This window comes from Protopterus annectens, chromosome 3.part1 (genome assembly GCF_019279795.1).
Source record: "Protopterus annectens isolate FY-2018-M chromosome 3.part1, PAN1.0, whole genome shotgun sequence".
Classification (NCBI taxonomy): domain Eukaryota; kingdom Metazoa; phylum Chordata; order Ceratodontiformes; family Protopteridae; genus Protopterus; species Protopterus annectens.
This window is the reverse complement of record NC_056732.1, coordinates 1,657,002,774-1,657,028,367: the sequence shown is the minus strand read 5'-3', so window position 1 is coordinate 1,657,028,367 and position 25,594 is coordinate 1,657,002,774. Positions and strand designations below refer to the sequence as shown.

Genomic DNA, 25,594 nt, shown 5'->3' with positions numbered 1-25,594 from the left:
CATGTAATATTAGATTAATAAAAAAGAATATGATGTACCATAGCCTACACAAACTGTGGTATGCTTATCAGCAGGTAAGCTTATACAAAGAAGCTTCATACAGTAAATTCTAAAAGTGTATGGGTTTGTATAAACCAGCCCTGAACCAGTCATTATAAAGACATAAACAGAAGCTTAACAATTTTAATTTTATAGTGAAGCTTTTGTTGCTTGGTAATTTGCTTACTAATTTACATATATAAAATCTATGAAACAAAATGTATTTTAATAGCTGATATTTATTATTTTTAATTCTGTTTGTTATCACGTTTTCTACCTGTGGCATGAATTGGTATTGATGTCTGCAGTGTTACAATTGTAGACATAGTTTTCACTATCCTTGCCTTCCTACCACCTAATTTCAATGCATTCCCACTCCACAAAAATCTTTTCTTTATTTACTAACATGAAACTGTGTTAATCTACCTGTTAGCAATCATGTGGCATTAGTAATGACTTTGGAACTCCTGTGCCATGCAAAGCCCCCCCCCCCCCTCTCTCTCTCTCTCTCTCATCATACAGAACTTGGATATCCAGGCCCTTGAAAAGTCTGAGAGAGTTTCTCCCCAGTGTGCTTTTTCACAGACGCACTCTTTTACATGACATGAGTCGTGAAGGGAATCAAAGCAACACATACTTCATATGCTAAGGTGATGAAAAAGTATGCCTCAGTCCCACCTTCTTTTTCTCATGTCTGCTTCCTTTTAGTGGTACAATGATTCTGTTGATGGAGCAATGCACCACATTAGTGTCCTTCAGAGCAAGGATAATAAGGTTCAACCACAAGACTTATGCCTGTTGTTAAACAGGTGTTTATTTGACAACACAGGTCTCATTCCTGCTCTGATTGTACTGAACCTTAGCTTTACTCATGACAAATCTGAAGTTGGAGCAGAATCCAGTTTGTCACTCTCCGTGTCAAAGTGCTCACTAGTGTTTGGAGCACCGTAAACATCTGTATACTCTTAAGATGAATTCTTATCTGTTTGGGAGAATCATGACTCAAAGCCATTCTACATTCCTGAGGAGCAGTATGTGCCATGATAAATGAAGCTAATAGTTGAATTAAGAATGTTATGCTTCAGATATGTTAGTTTTATCCCTGCAGCAGTTGTTTATTACAATGAATATTCATATTCACAGAGATACAGTGGTGTTTTAGTTTTGTTTGGCTGTTGGTGTTGAGGATTACGGCTATGAGTTATTAATGAAGTGCTTCCTGTGGTCCAGGGTTTGATTCCTTCAGCCACCATTTGTCTAACTGTGTGATTCTAAGTAAGTCACTTAACCAGATAGTCCTCCATAGCTGAGTTTGAAAAAGGTCGAAGGAGATCAGTGCTCTACCCCGGATAACCCAATATGAATGAATACATAAATAAAACAAAAGACACATGTCTTAGCCTCATAATTCTCATTAAAAGCCTTCTTAGAGGATTCAGATTGCTGCAAATAAAATTTGCATTACTAGCTGCAGTCTCATTAAGGAATTCCACTGGCAACCAGATACTGAAATGTCTTCTTTTCTGTTCTGTTGCTTATATTCAGAGTTTTAAATCTTGGCTACTCCACATCTTTAAGATCTAAGCTGCCTTTCATAGAAAAAAATCTACCTTCTAATAAATAGCGGACATAATGATATAATATGTATCAGACCTCCCTTCAGAATTAAAAACATGGAAAAAGCTTTTTCATGATTAGGACCCACCACCACCTGGAACCATCTGCTTAAAAAACTTAAAATGGCTTCAGGGGCGGCTCGTGGCATAGGGCTGCCGGACTGCAGCCCCCTCAAAAATAAAAAAAGAAAGAAAAAAAATGAAAAATAAAAAAAAATATTTTTTTAAAATTCACAGACTTCGCACATTCAGGTAAGGTGCCTTTTAATTTACAATGTTTATTTTTATTGAGTTTGTGCTTTTTAATTTACAATGTTTATTTGTGTGTGTATGGTGCTTGTGCTTTACTGGAGTTTGTGTATGGTGCTTGTGCTTTACTGGAGTTTGTGTATGGTGCTTGTGCTTTACTGGAGAGAGTGTGTGTGTGTGTGTGTGAAAATGCCCCAGGTGCTTATGGTGGTGTGGTAGGGAATGCCTCAGGCTTGAACCCTGTACCCTGTATGCAGGTGTTAAAGACTTGAGTTCCCTACCCACCACCATTTGTAAAAAAATTTCAGATTTTTACCTCATATTCGATCTGATCTGTTCCTCATAATATCTGTGGTTTGTAAATGTTGCAATGCTTGATATTTGATGGTGTAGTAGTAGCATTGTTGCCTCACAGCTGCAGGTTCTTGGGTTTGATTCTTGGCTGGGGTTCCTTCTCTGTGGGGTCTGTATCTTCTCCCTGTGTTTGTGTGGGTTTGCTTTTGTGCCCTCCCATGTTAAAAAGACATGTCTGCATTATTTCTTCCTGGGCCTCTGCTGAAAATTGTTTATTTGTTCCAAGTCAGACTGTCCTGATTAAAAATGTTAAATAAAATTGACAGGCATTTGAATTTCAGACTTAAGGGTTTCTGAATGTTTAATTCCTTGCGTATTTGATGGTGCAGTGGTAGTATTGTTGCCTCACAGCTATAGGTTTTCTGGTTTGATTCTTGGTTGGGGTGGCTTCTGTGTGGAGTCTGCATCTCCTCCATGTGTTTGTGTGGATTTGCTCTGGTGCCCTGCCATTTTACAAAGATGTGTCTGCAGTTTTAATCCCTGCTGAAAATTGTTTTTGTTCTGTCCAGTAAAATTGACAGGCATTTGAATTTCAGACTTCAGGTTTCTGAATGTTTAATTCCTTGTATAATTGATGGTGCAGTGATAGTATTGTTACCTCACAACGATAGGTTTTCTGGTTTGATTCTTGGTTGGGGTGGCTTCTGTCTGCATCTCCTCCTGTATTTGTGTGGATTTGCTCTGGTGCCCTGCCATTTTACAAAGACGTGTCTGCAGTATTAATCCCTGCATCTCTGCTGAAAATTGTTTTTGTTCTGTCCGCAGTAAAATTGACAGGCATTTGAATTTCAGACTTCAGGTTTCTGAATGTTTAATTCCTTGCAGATTTGATGGTGCAGTGGTAGTATTGTTGCCTCACAGCTATAGGTTTTCTGGTTTGATTCTTGGTTGGGGTGGCTTCTGTGTGGAGTCTGCATCTCCTCTCTGTGTTTGTGTGGATTTGCTCTGATGCCCTGCCATTTTACAAAGACGTGTCTGCAGTATTAATCCCTCGTCTCTGCTGAAAATTGTTTTGTTCTGTCCGCAGTAAAATTGACCGCATTTGAATTTCAAACTTCATGTTCTTCAGAATACATAGTAGCACAACCTTTTTTCTAGCAATTTTCTAAGTTTATAAGATGAATATTTTAAATTTGTCCCTATTTTTGGGACTGTATTCCCCATTATTGGCTTCGTCCAGGTTTTGTGCTAAGGTTGACAGCTATGGCAAGAACTGAATTCACTGAATATGGACTGTAGAATTGTGCATATTTACTGATAAAGGTGCACTGTAGAATTGTGCATATTTACTGATAATGGTGGACTGTAGAATTGTGCATATTTACTAATAATGGTGGACTGTAGAATTGTGCATATTTACTAATAATGGTGGACTGTGGAATTGTGCATATTTACTAATAATGGTGGACTGTAGAATTGTGTATATTTACTAATAATGGTGGACTGTGGAAGTCTGAGTAGACTTTTTATGATAAATGTTCTCAACTGGGCAGTTTTGCCATTATGGGTGCATATGTTTTGTTTCATTGCTTACTGGAAAAATGTTCAAAACAAATTTAAAACACCCTCTAACAAGTGTACTGTATTGTACAAGGAATATAATTTTTAGTACAATGAGGAAGGTGTATCAAAGAGCACATGTATGTTTCATATGCAAGGGGCCTATGATTCGAAAACAGCCCAAAATTAATCTTTATCTGCCACTGGCAAAATGTATTTTCTTTGAATGTGGGTTTCAATGCTGTTTCAATGAATGTGAGTTTCAATGGCAGAGAAGTTTTAATGCTAAGTTTTCATTGTGAGACTGCATTGCTTTGTTTAACAGATGACTTAATGTTTGTGCTGTAAAATACAAAATAAAACTTTCAAATGAAGTCCAATCATTGAAGTAAAGCAGTATGCACATTAGTGTTTATGGTAAATGGAGTGAAATAGCCAAGTAATGGTTAATTGGAATGGCTGCAGAGGCTCCAGTTCAACCATTATTTTGTCAGGGGAGGGCAGCAAACTCAGACAGGCCCAGCTGAACTATACCTCCCAACTGTCCAGATTTTCAAAGAATGAATAGATTTTTGCTTCTTATTTTTGTTTTGTTGTTCATAAAATTTGTAGTTTTAATTCCTAAATGATTTGCCAGAAGTCACTAAATAATAAGTTTCAGACTTCATAACCTTCATAAAATGCATGTTAAAGTAAGAGCCGTTCTATCAACTGTCTCAATTTATACAAGAGCAATTTTAGTACTGTTTATATGTGACCCCAATATATTTGGCCTTGTTCAGATTTACTGCATTAACAGGTTGAGAGGTACATGCAAATAAATTGCTTTATAGAATTAGGCATAGCCAACCTCTCAACTGTCCCCAATTTTTGGCTCAAAATGTTGCTCTTCCCCTAATAATCCCTCCATAAAATAGCAATTTTGGAAGAAAACATGGAGGGTTTACAATTAAGAAATAACTGTAATAATCAAAGTTATAGATTACTTGAAATGCATGTAGATTCTTTTATTTTGTCAGCTGCTCAAGGTAGCAGTACTAATATTAAAGTGTCCCTTCTTTGACAGGTAGAAGCTGTATTGTGTGTCTATTTTATATTTTTGCATCACATTTTTGGTCCATTTTCATAAAATTGTGTTTTTGGCAAATTAGTGACAAATCACTAAAGACTGAAGTTAGAAAATGACAGACATTTGAGTTTCAGATTTTATACCCTTCAGAAAATTCATACTAATGCAAGACCTATTCTATTATCTTTCTAAGTTTATTAGAGCAATATTTAAAAATTGTCCTTATTGTTGTGCCTTTGTCCCACTTCTGTGTATGGCTTTGTCCAGATTTCTTGCTCTTGAAGTTGAGAGGTATGACAAATGTGTCAGGGCCATCACAGTCAGCCAGAGAGATTTCAAATTGTGACATGCTTGTTGCACCCCACTCCCCATGTAGTGACTCTGGATGTGTCACAGGTGAGCAAAGACAGAATACATGTATCTATTTATATATGAGATACGTTATAAAACTGATGAACCACAAACTCTGCAGTGCTTCAATAAATAAAAAGACTGAGGATCATATTAAAATTGAAATGAAATGTAACCAGACTAGAAATAAACATGCAATATTAGATTAATAAAAAAGAATATGATGTACCATAGCCTACACAAACTGTGGTATGCTTATCAGCAGGTAAGCTTATACAAAGAAGCTTCATACAGTAAATTCTAAAAGTGTATGGGTTTGTATAAACCAGCCCTGAACCAGTCATTATAAAGACATAAACAGAAGCTTAACAATTTTAATTTTATAGTGAAGCTTTTGTTGCTTGGTAATTTGCTTACTAATTTACATATATAAAATCTATGAAACAAAATGTATTTTAATAGCTGATATTTATTATTTTTAATTCTGTTTGTTATCACGTTTTCTACCTGTGGCATGAATTGGTATTGATGTCTGCAGTGTTACAATTGTAGACATAGTTTTCACTATCCTTGCCTTCCTACCACCTAATTTCAATGCATTCCCACACCACAAAAATCTTTTCTTTATTTACTAACATGAAACTGTGTTAATCTACCTGTTAGCAATCATGTGGCATTAGTAATGACTTTGGAACTCCTGTGCCATGCAAAGCTCTCTCTCATCATACAGAACTTGGATATCCAGGCCCTTGAAAGTCTGAGAGAGTTTCTCCCAGTGTGCTTTTCACAGACTCTTTTACATGACATGAGTCGTGAAGGGAATCAAAGCAACACATACTTCATATGCTAAGGTGATGAAAAGTATGCCTCAGTCCCACCTTCTTTTTCTCATGTCTGCTTCCTTTTAGTGGTACAATGATTCTGTTGATGGAGCAATGCACCACATTAGTGTCCTTCAGAGCAAGGATAATAAGGTTCAACCACAAGACTTATGCCTGTTGTTAAACAGGTGTTTATTTGACAACACAGGTCTCATTCCTGCTCTGATTGTACTGAACCTTAGCTTTACTCATGACAAATCTGAAGTTGGAGCAGAATCCAGTTTGTCACTCTCCGTGTCAAAGTGCTCACTAGTGTTTGGAGCACCGTAAACATCTGTATACTCTTAAGATGAATTCTTATCTGTTTGGGAGAATCATGACTCAAAGCCATTCTACATTCCTGAGGAGCAGTATGTGCCATGATAAATGAAGCTAATAGTTGAATTAAGAATGTTATGCTTCAGATATGTTAGTTTTATCCCTGCAGCAGTTGTTTATTACAATGAATATTCATATTCACAGAGATACAGTGGTGTTTTAGTTTTGTTTGGCTGTTGGTGTTGAGGATTACAGCTATGAGTTATTAATGAAGTGCTTCCTGTGGTCCAGGGTTTGATTCCTTCAGCCACCATTTGTCTAACTGTGTGATTCTAAGTAAGTCATTGAAAAAGGTCAGGAGATCAGTGCTGCTCTACGGATAACCCAATATGAATGAATACATAAATAAAACCATGTCTTAGCCTCATAATGCATTAAAAGCCTTCTTAGAGGATTCAGATTGCTGCAAATAAAATTTGCATTACTAGCTGCAGTCTCATTAATGAATTCCACTGGCAACTAGATACTGAAATGTCTTCTTTTCTGTTCTGTTGCTTATATTCAGAGTTTTAAATCTTGGCTACTCCACATCTTTAAGATCTAAGCTGCCTTTCATAGAAAAAAATCTACCTTCTAATAAATAGCGGACATAATGATATAATATGTATCAGACCTCCCTTCAGAATTAAAAACATGGAAAAAGCTTTTTCATGATTAGGACCCACCACCACCTGGAACCATCTGCTTAAAAAACTTAAAATGGCTTTAAAATTCTCTAAAAATCATCTTAGCAATGAAGTTATATGCAAGTGCTTTAAAGACAATGGTTAACCCACCTACCCACTAAGTGGTGCAGATAATATATCTACACCAAAATGTAAATACTACTTATAATTATGACTTCTAATTTTGCACTGTTGATTTAGTGCTTTGTACAAAAATTGATTTAATGTTACATTGTATAATTCTCTGTTCATTTTATAGTCTCTGTTTAATTGTTCAACATTACTGTCTGTTTTGATTCATACTTTGTTCATTGAGCCTGAGTTGTGGCCAACTTTCTTGGGTGGCGTAAGCCAGGGAACCTTGTTGGCTAGGCTTACGTAGGCCCTTGGGCCGATAGCCTAGTACCTACCTGTGAACCTATGAAAAGGATCACTAGACCAGCCCATCTGCCTGGTTAATAAATAAATAAATAAATGTAACTACAGGAACAGAACATACCAAATAGCTATAGTGACTGCAGAAAACATATTAGACTGAATAAGGTATAATCCCAATACAGTGACTGGCCAGAGTCTTTTCAAACAACATAGTAATTATGGTGAGAGAGGCAGACAGATAGCTATTATGCATAAAACAGGACAAACAGTTACAATTTTCTAAGGACTTATTTAGGTTCCTGCTTCTGACATAAGTTTCTTGATATTTATTTTTTTCTTGTAAGAAAAACATGAAACTCTTACAATTTATCTTTGTAAAGTTGTCATCTTATTAAATACATCGACCAACTTACAAAGAAGGCAAGGCATATGAAGTTTACTGGAACTTTCCGTCGGATATTGTCACAGCAGGCAAAAAGAATAACCAGGACGAATGTTATTGGACTACAAAAATGAAAAGAAATGTTGTTAATTTGTAGTTTAAATTCAAAAGTCAGAACATTGTGTGTATTCGTGTGTGGTTATGTATGTATGTATACTGTACATTAGCATGCATTTTTCCCTATTTTCAATCTATCTGTTGTTGGAATTTGAATGTATGCACACAGTTTATGTGTTTGCACCACCAGGATACTTACAACAAAGCATAGCAAAACCAAGAATGATAATAGACCCAATTTCTTGCAGTTTCCCTAAAAAGAAGAATCAGTAATAGTGATTAATTATTGGAAGAAGACATCACAATTTTTAATTTCAGATTCTATTTGCCTTGTCTCACCTTACAGTCATATCTATAGATCCTTTAACAAACCTTGCAGTCATATCTATAAATCCTTTAACAAATGGGTTAGCATTTCCATGCTATATTGACATATGAAATACTACAGCAATTTCACCCCAGACCCAGTTTACTTACCATGCCTAAGAATTCAACAAGTGTAGTGAGGGCATATGAGGAAGCAGTCTGAATAATTTTCAATAATCCAAAAGGGTGAAATGCTGTTTCTTTTCCATTAAACATTTATAACCTTTAGATTTCTTTACTCTGTTTCTTCATATCAAATCCTTGACTCATCTTTGTATGAATGTGAATATAATAGTCATCTATCATAACAAATACAACTCCCGAAGACCTCATCTGGGGAAACAGGAAGTGCTAGTCATATGGTGGCCTGATGACATCTTCTGGCATTTAATTGTAACAGCACCAACTGTTTCTACCCCCAGAATAAATTGGCAGATTTAGAGTACCGTACTGAATGCACCTGTAAGGTGATAATATTTTAAATATATATTTGTGTTATTCTGTTTATGTGTTTGCATTTTTGGATGATCTTAGATTCGTAAATTTAAATATCTGGTTGGTAATTTAATGATATTCTAGAAATTTGATTAACATAACCACATGTCTGCATTCCTTATTTTCTAAAATCACATAGACATGTCTTCAAAGTAAACAATGATTAGTATTGATTGACCAGGAGTGGTAGCTTTTCCATAATATAGGTAAATACTCTGCCACAAGCCAGAAGTACAAATTGTACTCAGGAAAATTAAGTCAGGAAAAGCAGCAGGCTCAGATAAAGTTACAGTAGATATGAATAAGATGTTAGGCATTTTGGGAGAGAAATGATTCCTGAGGGTACTCATTGCAGTGTGAAGAGAGAGAGAGAGAGAGAGAACCACAGGTGACTACATAATGAGCATTGTGGTGCCAGTATACCATAATAAAAGGGATTTTCACAATTGCAGATAGTACAGCATTGTCAGACTCAAGCCACACTGTATCCAAGTGCTGGAGTTGGAGATTGATGAAGAAATCATGATAATTTTGCAATGGTTTTATCACATGTTTAGGATAGCAGATGATGATTTGGTAAAGTAGATTTTGGAGAGATGGGAAGTAGGCAAGGTGAGATGAGGACATGAGAGAAGACCTGCAACAGTTGGGCATGCCTCTCAAAGCAGGTATGAGAATGGGTCTAAATTGAGAAAGTTGGAAACAGTTGACATAATACCCCAACCCCATGTGAAATAAGCAAAAGGGGGATTAGGATGATGAGTCTGTGTTTGAATGTAATGTATGTCTGTATTTGAATTACTTTTTTTCCTTGTATGTCTATTTTTGGCCAGTGGGCTCAGGTTTTGGCTGAAAAGGGTCTTTGGACCAGTTCACTCACCTGAATAATAAACAGAAATAAAAAATAAATAAATCAAATACTGATGATGATAATGAGTGACAGAAGTCAATTGCTCTTTTTTTATTTCTTTATATTTACCTTATCAGAAAGTTACCCATTCTGGTGTTAGCCCAATAGAATTTGTGTTCCACAGTGTTTGAAAATGATCTGACCCATCACTCCTTGAAGACCAGGGACAGATCAACCTTCAGGAGTCTGTACAACACACTAAATACAGTCAAAACTCTCTTAACCTATATGTATAGCTTAAATTTTACAGCCTCACTATATTTAGTGGGAAGAAACCTCTTTAGTTGTTACAATGTGTTTTTGTAGCTAAGCACCAAAAGCAACATTGTAATCTATGGATTGGCTTAATCAGCTTTAACGATTGTGACGCAGTTGTTTCTCCAGATCCTTCTTGTATTCTCTTTAGTATTAAATATGCTGTCCCATGTACTTTTCTATCTACTACATATGTTATAAATTTGCTGGTTCAGATGGAGGTAAAATCAAACTTTATAACGAAACATTCCAGTCCCAAGGTAGAAAAGCATTTGCATTAAAGGTAAGACTATCTATAAGTCCTGTGTGACTGTGTCTGTTTCAGGCTTGTGGCCATGAGTTTTATAAATGAAACTGACAATATTATTTCCAAAGTACAGGACAGTAAATATTTTACAGGGAATGCAACTGTTGTCTGAACACCATAAATATACAGCATGAAGGCCTCATAACAGCACTGTTGTGTTTGTTGTAGAACTATAGCACAGCTGGGAGATGGAATTCACCATAATGGTACATCTTCAAGGCAAGATGCCAATACAAATCAGTAGGAATTGTAGAATAACCCTTATCTGCCAAGAATTTTGCAGACAGACCAGATATCTGCCTCATATTTCTGATCTGATAATCATAAAACTTGTGGTTTTCTGGCAAATCTTGGAGGATAAAAATTATGAAGTAATGACAGACATTTGAGTTTCAGACTTCATAGTCTACATAAAATGCAAGCTAATGCAAACCTGCTATTCTAGCAATTTGGCATATCTGTTTTTCACAAAAAGTGTGCAGTCTGGCAAATCAGTGAGGATTGCTTTGCAGTCAGTAAATAGTGACAGACATTTGAGTTTCAGACTTAATAGCCTTCAGACAAAATCATGGAAATTCATAGCATGTTATTCCATCAAGTTTCTAAATATGTAAAGGTAATACCAGTCCCTAATTTGGTCTTCTGCCTGTGATTACTTTTTAACTTTCTCCTTGATTCCTGAGCTAAGATGTTTGTTGAGAGGTACTTGTGTGTGAGGAGTGTAGTGTGTCGCATGCTGTATTCTGGCAGTAGTGTGATGAGGAGATAAATGTGTTCTGATAGCTAACTGGCTTGCAGACAGGAACCAGGAAGTTAGAATTGGAGAGTCCACCTCTAAAAAGAGGCTAGTCACAAGTGAATTCCCTCAGGGATCAGTCCTTGGACTGCTCCTTTTTGGCATTTACTTCTCTGAAGTCAAAACCAATGTCAGTGGTCTCTGGCTGACTAAATTTGCAGATGATTGCAAATTAGGAGCTGTCATTGAATCCCATACTGACACAAATGTTCTCCAGGAGGGGCTGACACAGACAAACAGCTGGTATCATAGCCATGGACTAAAACTAAATGCCAAGAAATGCATAATAGTATCCTTTGGGAAGCCATCCACCCTTGCTAACTATCATATTGACAACACACCTCTTAGAGTTGACCCAGTAGTCAGGGACCTAGAGACACACATAGATAGTAATCTAGCCTTTGACCATCATGTGCCTACAGTAGTGAGGAAATTCATATATGTTGCGCAACTTATAAACAAAGGTATGGCATTGAAGTCCAAGGAAGACACTGTTCCACTGTATTTGGCATTCATCAGACCTATCATTGAGCACAATGTGCCCTTTGGTATGTACCTAACCAGGCATTTCCAACAAATGGAACATCCACAGATGTTCCTCACTAAAAGAATACGGGGCTTAAATAAAATGCCCTGTGCAGACCACCTCAAGGTTCTATCCCTGTATTCTGTCTCCTGCAGGCTTTTGAGGGAAGATCTATGCCTGACATTCAGGGCATTGTCAGACCCCACTCTAATGGACCTCCTGCATATCCACAAAACAAACACCACCAAAATTGTACGTTCTAAAGACTCAAACCTTGCCTGTGGTATAAAATAGGACCTGCTGGAGAGACAGATATGTATCCCAGAGATTACCCTGTCTTTGGAAGCAGAGTTCCTCCCTAATCCAATTCAAGTACACCCTGGATAATTGGATGGGGAACAGGAAATTCATCCCTGGTTTAATTGGCCCCTGTGTCTCTAATGGACACAGGCAACGTGTAAATGGTTCATCTCCTAGGCCCTAGCTTGTAAATGTTTCATCTCCCAAGCCCCAGCTTACATTTATCAAGGGTATCAGAACTTGTCAGAGATTTTTGGATGCATGGATAGGCTTAAAAAGGCCTTTTGGTTGTTTGCGTGGTAAACACATATGAACCTATGAACCTATGAACAAAAATGTATGTATTTATTCATTCGTTTATTACAACCAAGCACATGAGGTATGCAGCCACAGTCACACAAGTGGCTGTGATTGGTCATCATATCTGCATTCTCAACTATCCCTGATTTTGCAGATTGCTGTGTTTTGTGTCATATTTTGATCTATTCCTTGTAAAGTTTGTATTTCTTCTAGCAAATCAATGGGGATTGCAGACTTAATAGCCTTCACTGTAAAGCCTGCTATTCTAGCAAGTTTCTAAGTATATAAAGGCAACAGCTGTTTCTGATTATGGTCCTTTATAGGTTCATAGGTTCATAGGTTCATACTAGGCTATCTGCCCGAGGGCATTTACAAGCTTAGCCCATCGTTTTGTGGCTTACTCCACCCCTTTAGTATGGGGAACTATACCCATTATTTTGCTGTGCCTCTGTCGAGCAGTGACACTGAGGTAATCCCTGGGGTATATCTGCGATCTCCCATCCATTGGTCAAGATTTCTCTTGAACAAGGCCAGCGAGGTGCTCTTGCCTCACATGTACCGGGATTTTGTTCCACAGCATAGGGAGTCTTTGGGTGATGAATCTATCCCTCCAGCACGTCCTATTAATAGCCGTGTCAAGGTTTAAGTCTCCCGCCCTTGTGGCTCTGATGGATCTAGATTTTTTGAGGTGAAGCATATTCATCAAATTTGGGTTTGACATGGCCTTGTATGTTAGGCAAAGGTCACCTCTGAGCAAGCGGTGGCGACTGAATAGAGCTGGAGTTCTTTCAGTCGGGCAGCATAGGACAGATTTTGAGACCCTTTATCCTTTTGGTGAGGAACTTTTGTGGCCTCTCCAGCTGCTGCAAGTGTCGGGTCAGATACATTCCGAATGGGGCATTGTACTCAATCATTGGTCTGATGAGTGATGAGTAAAGGGAGACTATGACCTCCCTTGATCTAGATGAGAATCCCTTCATGATAAGGTGGGCAATGTAGAAGGTCTTCCTAACTACTTTAGCTACATGGGTGTCGAATGACAGACTACTATCAACCTGGGTCCCCAGGTCCCTGATAACTTCTTCTGTGCTCAGTGGATTGCCACCTATTTGGTAGCTAGGGTAACCTTGTTTTTCCCGAAGGGTATGACTATGCATTTTTTGGCATTTAACATTAGGCCATGGCTCTGGCACCAGTTATCCATTTCTGTGAGACCCTTCTGAAGGATATCTGTGTCAGATGTGTTTTCTACTATGGCCCAGTTTGCAGTCATCTGCAAACTTTGTCAGCCATAACCCTCCTGTGTTTGCTTGTACTTGGAAAAGTAGATGCCAAACAAGAGTGGGCCCAGGACTGAGCCCTGTGGGACACCACTTGTGACAGGCTTTGAGTCTGACATGGCGCCAGCAACTCTGACCCTGTGGGTTCTGTCACTCAGCCAGTTTGCAACCCATCTTGTGATGTATGGGTTGACATTTAAGCTGATGAGTTTTTCAATGATACCCGAGTGGGGTATTGTATCGAAGGCCTTAGCCAGATCGAGGTAGGCTGTATGGACTGCCTTTCCCTCATCAATGGCTTTGGTGACTGTTTCAAAAGTCAACCAAGTTTAAAAGGCATGATCTGCCTTTGACAAAGCCAAACTGGGTTGGATCCAAAGTCTGCAAATTCCCTATGTCTTTATTTATGAGGTCCATTATGATCCTCTCCATGGCTTTGCAGATAAGGCTTGTCAAGCTAATGGGCGGTAATTTCCAGGGTCGGTGGAGGCACCGCCTTTGTGAAGTGGTACCACAGTTGCAGTGCGCCACTCCTGGAGTGCGTATCCAGAGGTAAGACTTTGATTAAACAGCTGTCCTAGCTGTGGGTTTAATTCCTCATTGAGTTCATGGAGCACACAGCCGGGGACACCATCAGGTCCCATGGATGCTGTGTTTTTGCTTTGGAGGGAGCACTCCTCACTTGGGCGCTGGAGATGTTTCGGGGGCTGCAATCATTTGGTATAGATATCTCTCCTTTTGGGGGGGAGGGGGGGGAGAAGTTTGCCCTGAACCTGTCAGCCAGTATGTTGGCAATGTCTGTAGGATCAGTAATCTTCACATCATTTTGAACTAGCTCTGAGCATATCTGGGAGTTTCCTCCCAGGTTTCTAACATAGCTAAAGAAGGCCTTATGATTGTCTTTTGAGTCTTTAGCTATTTTTCTCTCGAAATTTGCTTTGGATGATTTTATGAGAGCTCTTAGTTTTTTACTTATAGTGATCAAGGGTGTCTTACCTTTTAAGGATTTTGCTCTATCTTGTAGTAGCTTCCTCCTTTTGTTGTAGAGTTTGTTTATGGCTGGGGTCCACCAGACTGGATGCTTGCCTTTGGTACAAAGAGTCTTTGTTTTGCTTGGGATTGCCTTATCCATGCAGTCCTGCAGGTGCTGGTAGAAGGCATTTGTAAGTGATTCAGCGGCTTGAGTACTGTTTTCCGCTCGGGGCCTTAAAGGAGACCACACTAGTCTTTAGAAGTGTGAAGTCGGCTTTTGAGAAGTTCTTTACTGTGGTCTTTTTATTTCAGGTGGGGTGGGATGAGGACCTCCAGCGAGATTAGTTTGTGGTCTGATCTCACCAGTGAGGGGTACACCTCCGGTGTTGAACATTGTGCTCCCATGTTCGTGATGATGAGATCAAGTATGTTATCTCCTCTTGTGGGGATGGTGACTAGTTGTTCCATGGCATTTGAGTTTATGAATTCCAGGAACGTTTGGGCTAGGGTGTTTGGGCTTGAGTAGTGTTCCCAGTCTATATTAGGGTAATTGAAGTCACCTAGTATGATGGTGTTTGGTGATACATTTATCCTCTCTAGTGTTTTCAGGAAGGCCATGTGAGGTTCCTGAGTTTGTGAGGGTGGACTGTAACATGCTACAATTTGCAGAGCAGTCTTGCTTATGGTTAATTGCACCTGGATGGTCTCCGATGCATCGTGCGTTGCCACCAGTCTTGAGGTGTGGGTGTCCTTGATGAATATGGATACCCCCCCTCCTTTCTTGGTATTGTCCGGATTTTGGGGCCGGAACACATGATATGAGGTAAAACCTGATAGCGCTGGGGTGCTCTCAGGAGCCTTGAACCAGGTTTCTGTCACAGCACAGACATCGATGTTCTCCATACTGAGAAGGGCCTCGAGTGCGTGCATTTTGAGATTTAGACTTCTGGCATTGAGCAGCATTACCCTTAGTTTTTTTCCTTTTTGTGTTCTAGGGTGGTAGGTTTAGAATTTGAGCCTTGCCTAAAAAGGCACTATGGGGTGGCAAGAGCCTTTGCCAATATCCGAATCCCAGGGTGATAGGTGCAAGCCGTCCCTTGAAGCAGCGTGGCTTGTCCAGCATGTCATCCCAGGCAGACAGACACTGGATCCCCTTTGAATGACACCAGTGTTTAAGCCAATTGTTAAAGCTGATCATCTTATCTCTGTATTGTGGCATCATTCTTGGTGAAGGTAGGATACTGTTCAAGGTCAGGGTCATACCTGCCTGGGCTACATAATCAGAGAGCTCCTCAATGTCTCTTTTCATGTAGTCCAAGGAGGTACGTCTCAGGTCGTTTACACCAGTGTGGACAATGACTGAGTCATATTTTTACCTGCTGTTGAGAGACCTGAGTGCTTGCGTTATGTGGCGGATTCTAGCGCCCGACAGGCAGCTTACTGTGACCTTCTCCTTACTCAGTCTGGTGAGCGGGACGTCAGTGTGTCTGACTATGGAGTCACCAATGACTAGTGTGTCTGGCATTGTGTTTGGCCTTAAGGGCTGTGACTGTTTGACACTCTGACTGTGAGGTCTATGTGTTGCAGGTGTTGTGTTCTGAGGTGGTGGTTGTTTGGGTGTCTGCTTTGGTGGCCTCTGCTGTTTTGGTGGATTTTTGATTCCACCATTATTTCAGCTTTCTCCTTGATTCTTGAGATAAAATGTTGAGACACAGGGGGTAACTACACCCTATATTGACAACAGTAAGCTGAGAAGATAAATTCCTGTATTTTTATGTCTTTATTCATTCATTCATTTGATGCAGCCAAATATCTGAGGGATACAGTTACAGTCTTACAAGTGGCTGGAATTGATAGTCACTTCTCTGTGTGTGTCTGTGTGAAGGGGGTTAACATAAATGTTTGTTGCCAGTAGTTATTACTTCTATTTTATTACATCCTAGATTGTGAGGTGTATGCATTCAATAAAGTTGGCATTAATTACAGGATATCGAGGTTGTCTATAGATGAAAGTGTTTGACACTGCAGTCACTCATTCAAGTTAAGCAGTCATTATTTCAGTTTTGCAGAGGTAGGTGCATTTGTGTGAAGCCAGCTAGTGGCTATTAAGAGGCAATCTGATATCAGAGGCGTGCATGTCCAATTTGATAGCTGTAATTGATGAGTATGGGGATTGTTTGTGATGAAAATGGCTGAATGTGCATGGGAGAAAGGTCACAGATATCTAAAAGTAGCAAATTGGTCATAATTGTCTCACTTTACATTACAGTCAAACATCAGCATTGTAATCTATCATTGTCAGCATGTCACGTTGAGTAATGTTGCCATCTAATAGTGTTTGGTTCTGTGGTTGAGATTTTAGCTATGATTACTTCTTTGTGGAATCTGCATGTAGCCCTTGTGCCTGTAAGGGCTTTATTAATGTGTTTTGGTTTCTTCTCCCAGATCCTTAGCTGTATAATATATGCCTCTGGCCATTTGTACTTTTACCTTAATATCAGTCTAAGACTAGAAGGGTACATAGGATGTAACTATCTCTCTTTGGAGGGGCAGGAAGGCAGGCACTAGTCCCAGATAGGATTTATATATCCTTGCATGTGTCTTCTTAGTTTGTTGTGGAACCACTGTTTTGTTAGCTTAGAACATTACACTACAGACACAACTTATTTTTCCTTGAAAGAAAAAAACAAGACAAAGCTTTTCCTCTTACTCATGATTTTTAGTTCAGGCTATCATTAAATCAAAAAGTCGTTAAGAAAAAGCTCTAAGATGCATCTCAGAGCCTCTAAAACCCTACAACTTTTGGGTACTTAGAAGTCCTCTGAGCCCCCAGTTTAATTTAGTTGCATCCTCCAGACTCATTGCAATTGAATCTTGGCCAGATAGGTTGTGTTAAAATTATAGGGGGTGGGGAGCTAAAAAGTAAGACAACATGAACAAAATAAGAAAGAAGTAATCTATATGAATGGTTTTGGGTCATAATGTGGAGCAAAACAGGGACAGGTAACGGGGAAGTACGGGGGGACTAGTGTGCAACAGATGGACCCATGGAGTCCTTTGTTTAGTGCTCTGCTTCACCTAAAGCTGGCCGTTTTGTTTACAGTCAGATATGTGAGATGTATATAGTCGGTAAAGTGGTTATAATAAGTGGGTACATACTGAGACAGTCTGTGGATGAAAATTAATGACCACATATATTGCCTGATCACAGGTAGTGGTCATTAGCCTGCTGTAATAGAGCACCTCCCCATTCTAGTTAGCCCCACCCATTCAGCTGTATCCCTCAACCCCCTTGCTTTGAGGTCACCAGCAGCCACAGACTTTATTAAAGGCTTGCCTGCAGTTTGTGAGAGGAATGACATGTAGGCTAGGATATCAAACATTAACTCTGAAAAATAGGCTAGTCTGGGCTAAATGTGAAGTGAGAGTGTTAATCTGTCAACAGCATTTTCAGTGAATGTTAATAGACTGAACAAAAGTTGCTGAACCAACTTTTGGCAATGCAGGAGTTCTCTTTTCTCCACTTTTCTTCACTGTTGTGTGACCTCAGAATAGGTATATGTTTAAGAGGTATGAGGGTACAAGAGGTCTTTTTTTTTTGCAAGCTGTGCAATAAAAGTTAACCAAGGTTCAACAAAGCTTCGATAAAAGAAGCTGTTTTGGAAGGTTTTTTTTTTTTTTTGCAGTGAATTGGCATTCATTGTTACTGTAGTCGAAGGGTTGCCTGGGTTTTGGGTAGGAGAATGGGTCCAGTTTTGTGTCATTTTTTCCCAGTTACAGATTCTTTTCCATTTCTGAATGTGAGTCTTATGAATAGCTGGTCTATCAGCCTCAGTGAAAATGTGAAGGAAAACTAAGGAAAATTAATCAGGGCTAGGAATTAATCTGCCCTGTAAGTCATCTTGTGATTGCATCATTTTCTTCAGATTTAGATAAATAGCCACGTGGTTTGAGATGAAATAGAAATAAAAATCCTGATGGCTCAGGTCAAGTTGGAACATCAGAAAATTAGTTTTAATTTGTTCAACTTTGTCTTTACTATCACCTTCTGAATCAGTCAGAATGGGGAAAAGGCATCCATCAGTTACTAATCCCATGAAAAATGAAAATGTATCTGTCTACAGTACTTTGATATAATAGACAAAAAGCAAAATCTCTGTCTTTGAGCATTTAGATGGTGTATTTCAGGAACAGAGAGAGAGAGGAAGAGAGAGTTCTCTGGTGTATGTCACACTGTTTTGAAAACTGTATCATGTAGCCACCACTTGTGAGTTACCTGCAAATGCCTGATGACTGAAATGGCACTAGATTTCTGCTATCCAAGTAGGTGAACTACAATCAGACTTAAGCTGCACTGAATACCAAACCCATTTCTTAATATAACTGGTACGATTTGGTGCCAATTTCTTTGTTGAAATACCACATTACTTTTGCATTTTCCATATTCATCTGTAGAGAGCATGAAGTTAAGCTAGTTTGAATAGTTGTGGGTCTTGATGGCCTTCTCTTATGTAGATATGAAGGTACGTTTCCTGATTACACCACTACCTTCATACACCTGTCTGGCTGTATGACCAGAAATATCTGTGTTCTTGCATGTAAACTTAAATAGCAGGGTTATAAAAACCTCTGAATCATTCCTACTAGGAAGCAAGGGATGTTTTGTGCACATTCAAAACACCTGTGAAGGTTTTCCAGTCAGATGGACTCCTGAAGATATGGACACTGACAAAATGAAATCCTTGTGTCCTGATAAATCCTTAATTATTCTTTTTAATGATATTGTGGTAATATCATAATGCCTCTTTATTGTGCAATATTATTTTTATTTTAGGGACCTCACTAGAGCTCTGACCACACTGACATTATAAACTGCCCGTAATTGTATTGAGAAGTTGCCTACTGATCCTAGGATAGACAGTTATGATGCCTGTTTTTCATTTTATTGTGCTGCTGCTGGTACAGGTCAGGCCTAGTCAGATAGAACCAGCCTGAATGACAGGATTATGTGGAAAGTTTGTCTTTCTGACTAGATTAAAAAATTATCTGAAATTGAAGAATTGTGTATTTAAAATGCTACAGATCTTTACATTTATAAAATGTGCATTTGTTGCTTACAGCAATAGGCAGTTTTTTTTTGAAAGGAGAAGTTATCAAGAAAATGAGTTTCCAAACCTCACTGAGGAAGCAACAGAATTTGTCTGCTTAAATATTTGTTGCCTGAATATCATTCCACAAAATAGCTAAAAATTCTAAGTACTCTTTTTTAAAGTGTTAAAGTTTAATTATGAACACCTTAAACTTCCACTGATTAGAGAACTGATAAAGCTAAAAGCAAATATTTGTTAAATGAAATATTAAATGGCATCCAAACAGTTTCACTTGTCTGCAGAAAATTGGAGTCCTTGTTTGCATGTGCAGCTCTCTGGTTTCTTCAGGTTAATTTGTAAGCAAGGGCACATCAGTTAGTTGAATGGAATTTCCACAGTAATTGTATTACAAAAAATAAACTTCAAATTCCCATTGCTAATAAAATGTAGGTGGAGAAGTTAATATTTAAATAAGTAATCTCACAGAATGTTGGAAATCTGTATTTGTATAAGTCTGTGATGTCTTGTCACACTTGCTGTAGGTTGGGCATACATAAATCTCTCATATGTCTTTAGTGAAATATATTGAGGTCTGTACACTCAGGATAGTTGTAAATTTTCATCTCCAGGAAACGTCGAGCTAACCTACTGTCATTTAAGAGAAATGACTTCAAGTAATGACTAACACTTTCATTTTTTCTTACAAAGAGCGTAACCTAATGAAGTTTTTAAGGACACGCTCTCAGTCTTCCTTGACTGAGTAAAAATACAGCTTTAGCAAGTTGTGCTTCTGGTTATACCATAAACACTATCTTTCTAAACATGTTTGCTGTCCTGAGATTACTCATATCCTATGAATTTATTTTAATTTTATTTATCCTTTTGTTGACCAGGTTAGTCCCACAAGGCTAGTAGCCTATTATCAGGAGAGACCCAATGTAAACACATTTCTCCAACAGTTGGATAGACATAATGCTTGTTTTCTGATGAGAATTTTACCCACATATAGCCACACAGGTGACAGTTCCACACTTGTGTCCACTATTTAACATAACAATCTCTGATATTGCAGTTTCTCTAACAAATACAACCTTTTCAGCAAGACAGAGTTAGCCCGAGAATGTAGGGGGCACATGAAAATTTATGTTTTGTATATTTTAATTCGGTCTATATTTGATCATCAAACGCTTAGAAAAGTGAACTATGATTTGTCAACCCCATGTAAACGAAAGCTTACAAACTTGAACACTTACAATAGTGATTTTTTTCCAAGGGAAAAAATCGCTATTCCAAAAAAAAAAAAACACTTAAAACATAACATAAAGTAGGGGACTTTGCCCCCCACAACCCCCAACATGGGGGACTATGCCCCCCACACACCCCCTACTTAAATATACCAACTCTGGGATCACACTACAGTGACGAAAATGGCAAAGTAATTTACACGGCCAAGCGATTTTTTTCCCAGGGAAAGAATTCGCTAATATGCCACTTCGTCATTTCACCGTTTCGTCTTTTCAAGTTCGACCAAGACGCATTTGAAAGAGTGTGTCTTTGGTCATCTAACAGGAACCATTTTAATCCATGGTCAGTGAGAAGACCTACTGCCAATAAAATTTGTTTACACAAGAAACATTAATTTCTGATCAAAAATGTATTATGGTTTCATAGTACCACCCAAACAGCTACTGCACAAATGCAGAAACAGCATCACACTAGAGAATAACCTGGTATTGTGAAACAGGGGATTAAACTTCTTCACATCCTGACTTTAATTTTCTCAGTGTATATGACACTACGTTTTTGATTCTGTGCAAATGATTTAACTTGGTTATACTATCAGCTAACAGCTATCTCCAACTACTTAGAACTCTCCCCCTTCTCTTTCTACCCTCTCTACTTCCATACCTAACACACAGATCTTAACACACAACACTATGCTTTCTCCCTCACACTCTACTATTTTTGCAATATCTCTAATCACCTCATTAAGCATACATATACAGATCACCTCCCTTAAATGCTCTCTAACATCTCCACCTGTTAAAACATCCACTCAGGCCACATCTTTTGTTGGGCATATAGATAGTTTCTCTCATATAACTGCAAGCCTAACTGAATATAACTATATTCACCTAAATAAAATCCAGTTCTTTTCCACCTCTACCAAACTCAACCTAATACCTCACATAGGCTCCAAGCACATTGCTAAAACTACACGTCTTCACCATCATCTCATTAACCATCTCCTCAAACTTTCCCAGTGGAGAGTTAGTCATCCCAACCCTGGACCTACAGAGTCACCTACCTATCCTCATTCTCACCCCTCTAAAAATGTACTATTAATAACACTAAATGTATGTAGTATCTGTAATAAAATTACAGACTTTCACTCATGGCTTACCAAATACTCTCCAGATATAGTAACAGTTACGGAAACCTGGTTAAAATCACATATTCAAGATACAGAAATAGTCCCTCCAGGATACAATATTCTAAGAAATTACAGAACCCATAAAAAAGCAGGCAGCATAGTATTAATCTACCATAACACCTATACCATATCTTCCCTCTCCAAACCTGTCCCTTCCTTTAGTAATGCAGAAATTTTATTGACATCCTTACAAGTAAATAATTCTAAACAAATCTGTATAGCAGTAGTTTATATAAGCCCTGGCCAAAATATTTCAACACTAGAAAACTTCCTTTCCTGGACTACCAACAATATTACCAATGAAACTATTATTATGGGTGATTTAAATATAAACTGGCAAAATCTTATCACTGACTCCACAATAAATAGTATTAACCCTCATGGCGCTACACAGCTTATCACTAGCCCTACCAGAATGCAAAATAATTATCACCTATGCACAACCTTAGACTGGATCCTGGTATCAGATCCCCATAAATACTCTAATTCCAGCACACTCCCAAACACTGCAACTGAACATTTACCAGCATATACCTACAGAACCTCCTCGCCCAGGAACCTAAACTGCATACATATAAAATGTCAAGAAATCTAACCAAGTTCAATCAACAATGATTCAATAACATCTTAAAAATGATAAACTGGTCCTCTTTAAAATATTACCACTGGATGATGCCATTAACCACTTCAACAAAGTCTTCTTAGATAACCTTAATAGCATAGCCCCTCTTTGTACCAAAAGAACAAAAATAAACAATCCACCCTGGCTAACTAAAGCCACAAAACAAATATTGTAAACTAGAGACCGAGCCTGGAAAAACTGGCATAAAAATAAAAATGAGACCAATCTAGTTATATACAAGCAGCTACAAAATAAAGCAAAAAAAAAAATAGTCGTTGCTGACAAAAAAACTACTTCTTTCAACAATTAACCAGCTAAGTCAATAACCCCCCACCCCCATAATTTTGGAAAACAATCTCAGCACTCCTCACCCCTGGGTCCATGCAAAACCCTTCACCAGCCCCTGACACAGATCCATCTGTAATAGCTGACATGCTCAACTCCCACTTCACAGATAGTATACTCAAACTAGTAAACTATTCTACACCAAACTCAAACTTCATTTCCATAGTAAATCTAGTCCCACCTGAATCACTTAATAACAATACTAGCACTAACACCTCCCCTAACCAGGGAACTTCTTTATTTATCTCAACAACACCTATTTTCTCTCTACAACCCATTATCAATTCTCTAATACATAAGCTTCTTCTCAAATTGAAACCTTGCTCCCTCTCCACTTACAGCCTTCCATCAAAATACTTAAAAAAATCACTGCTGATACAATAGCCTACATTGTCAGCATCCTGATTAACAGATCAATCACAGAATCTGAAGTTCCTAAACTCTGGAAAAAAATCTATTGTAATCCCCTTACAGAAGGGTGGAAAAACAATCAGCTGACAAACTATCGAACCATCTCTATCCTCTCCCCTTTATCTAAATTAACGGAAAAATGTATACACATACAACTACTGAAACATCTTTCTGATAACAAACTCCTTGTACCCACCAACATGGTTTTCGCCCAGCACATAGGACTACCACTGTACTATTAACTTTCACAGATACTGTGAACAAAGCCTTGGACTCTGGCCAATTAACTTATGTAATCCTATTGGATCTATCTAAGGCCTTTGATATAGTATCACACCAAAAAACAGAAACAGAAATTGTAATTCAGGCAAAATTATTGGGTATCAACATAGATGGCAAACTCTCATTTGAACAACATATACTAAACACAATTTCATGGACATCTCCACCAAAAAAAAAAACACTTGCCAATACCTTCTTGCTCTCCTCCCTCTTGTATGGGGCCCCTATTCTCAGTAACCTCCACATGTCTCTAAAAAACAAGCTCCAATCATGCTATTACAAAATAGCTAAACTTGCAACTGGTATATCTTACCACAAGTATCACTGTTACATTCTCAATGAACTAAACTGGCTAGAATTCCCCCATTACCTTAATTCTGTACACACAAAATAATATATGAAAGAGGCAGTTGCCCAGCATTAAAACCTATCTTACAGCCCCTATGCCCCATCCAGAAATCTCTCTTCCACAAATAAAATGCTTCTAAATGTATACAAACCTAACAAAAGAGCTGGTCATAGCCTCTACTCCTTTACTATTGCAGAACTATGGAATACCCTACATCCAAATATCAGTGCCTTAGATTCCTTTAAGACCTTCAAACTTAAACTAAAAAATCACTTTCTCAACACTCACATCTCTCATTGCTCCTTAACTAAAGACTAATATACTCGATTCCTATCTTTCTACTATATAGCAGAAGCTATCTGTTTCCCTCCCCTGCTGCTTCTCCTCTACCCCTCATTTCCTAATCTACTCCATAACTTATTACGCATTATCTGCTTACTTCTTCGTCCTTCCACTTTTTTAAAATCCACTTTCAAAACACCATCTTCTCCTCAGTGTATCTTATTATACCATACTCATATATTTCATACAATATCTACTCATGCTCACCGTTCAGCTGCGGTAACGTTGTTGCCTCACAGCAAGAGGTTCTCCCATTCAATTCTCGGTCGGAGTGCCTTCTGTGTGGAGTCTGCATGTCCTCCCCACGGTCGAGTGGCGTTCGAAAGACATGCATAGAATGGGCGTCGAGCTGGCACCTTAGCACCGTAAAAATCTACTGCCAATCATTAGCGGACCGGAGTTCCACTGTGGTGACCCCTAACTGGGAAAAGCCGAAAGAATAAGAAGAAGAACATCTACTCATGCTCACCACCCTAGTCCTTATACCACTTCTCTCTATATACTAAAATCCTTAACTGTCATACTTAATCTGCCTTGCAACCTATACTTAAACCTTCTACTCTTTAAAACCTACAAAATTAAACTACAGCTTTTTACTCAGGATGATTTAATCTACACTTCTAGTAATGTGTAGGTCTACCTAGGATCTCAGGCAGAACTTTGGACTGTAAATTGTTATCTATCCACATGTTAAATTGTTTTATGTCTATAACTGATTGTAAAATTGCAAATCACCTGTTACATGTTAAACTTTATTACACTTTACATCCAATTATAATCTCTGTATTTTCTATGGAGCTTTTCTCCCCAAGACTCCACTGAAAATGGGTTCCTGACCCAATTGGACTTTCCCGATCACCAAATATCAATAAATAAATAACTCCAGAAAAAAGAGGCAATTCTCCCCAGTGAATTTTCCTGATTAACAAATGCCATCCATCCACTTTCTGTACCTACTTTCTCCACTTGAGGCTTAGAAGGACCTTGAGCCTGTTGCAGTAGGAAAGAAACCAGTTCTGAGTGCAATGCAGGTCCTTTATGGAGTAAGTACAATCAAAAACCCACACTTACACATGCCCCTGGGGCAATTAAGTAAGCATTGCCAAACCAAGTGCCAAGCTATTTTTGAAATGTAAAAGGGTGCTGTTGACCAATCCTCATGAACATAGTCTGAGCATATAAATGCCATACAGAAGGCACCCAGCTGAAAACTGAATAGGGAAACCAGTGATGCTAGACAGTGATGTTATACAAACTGAAACATTAATTAAAAACATACTTACAACTTTGGCT

The 25,594-nt window shown here is 38.4% G+C and overlaps 1 protein-coding gene across 1 annotated transcript in view; it reads right to left on the bottom strand.

Moving 5' to 3' along the window:
• LOC122798603 (protein lifeguard 1-like) overlaps positions 1-25,594 on the bottom strand; it is a 279,943-nt gene that overhangs the window by 54,743 nt on the left and 199,606 nt on the right. The window contains exons 4-5 of the mRNA XM_044067679.1: positions 8,119-8,172; positions 7,834-7,924 (exon numbers count right to left, since the gene is read on the bottom strand). Coding sequence (XP_043923614.1) covers positions 7,834-7,924; positions 8,119-8,172 — 145 coding nt within the window. The remainder of the gene's footprint in view (positions 1-7,833; positions 7,925-8,118; positions 8,173-25,594) is intronic.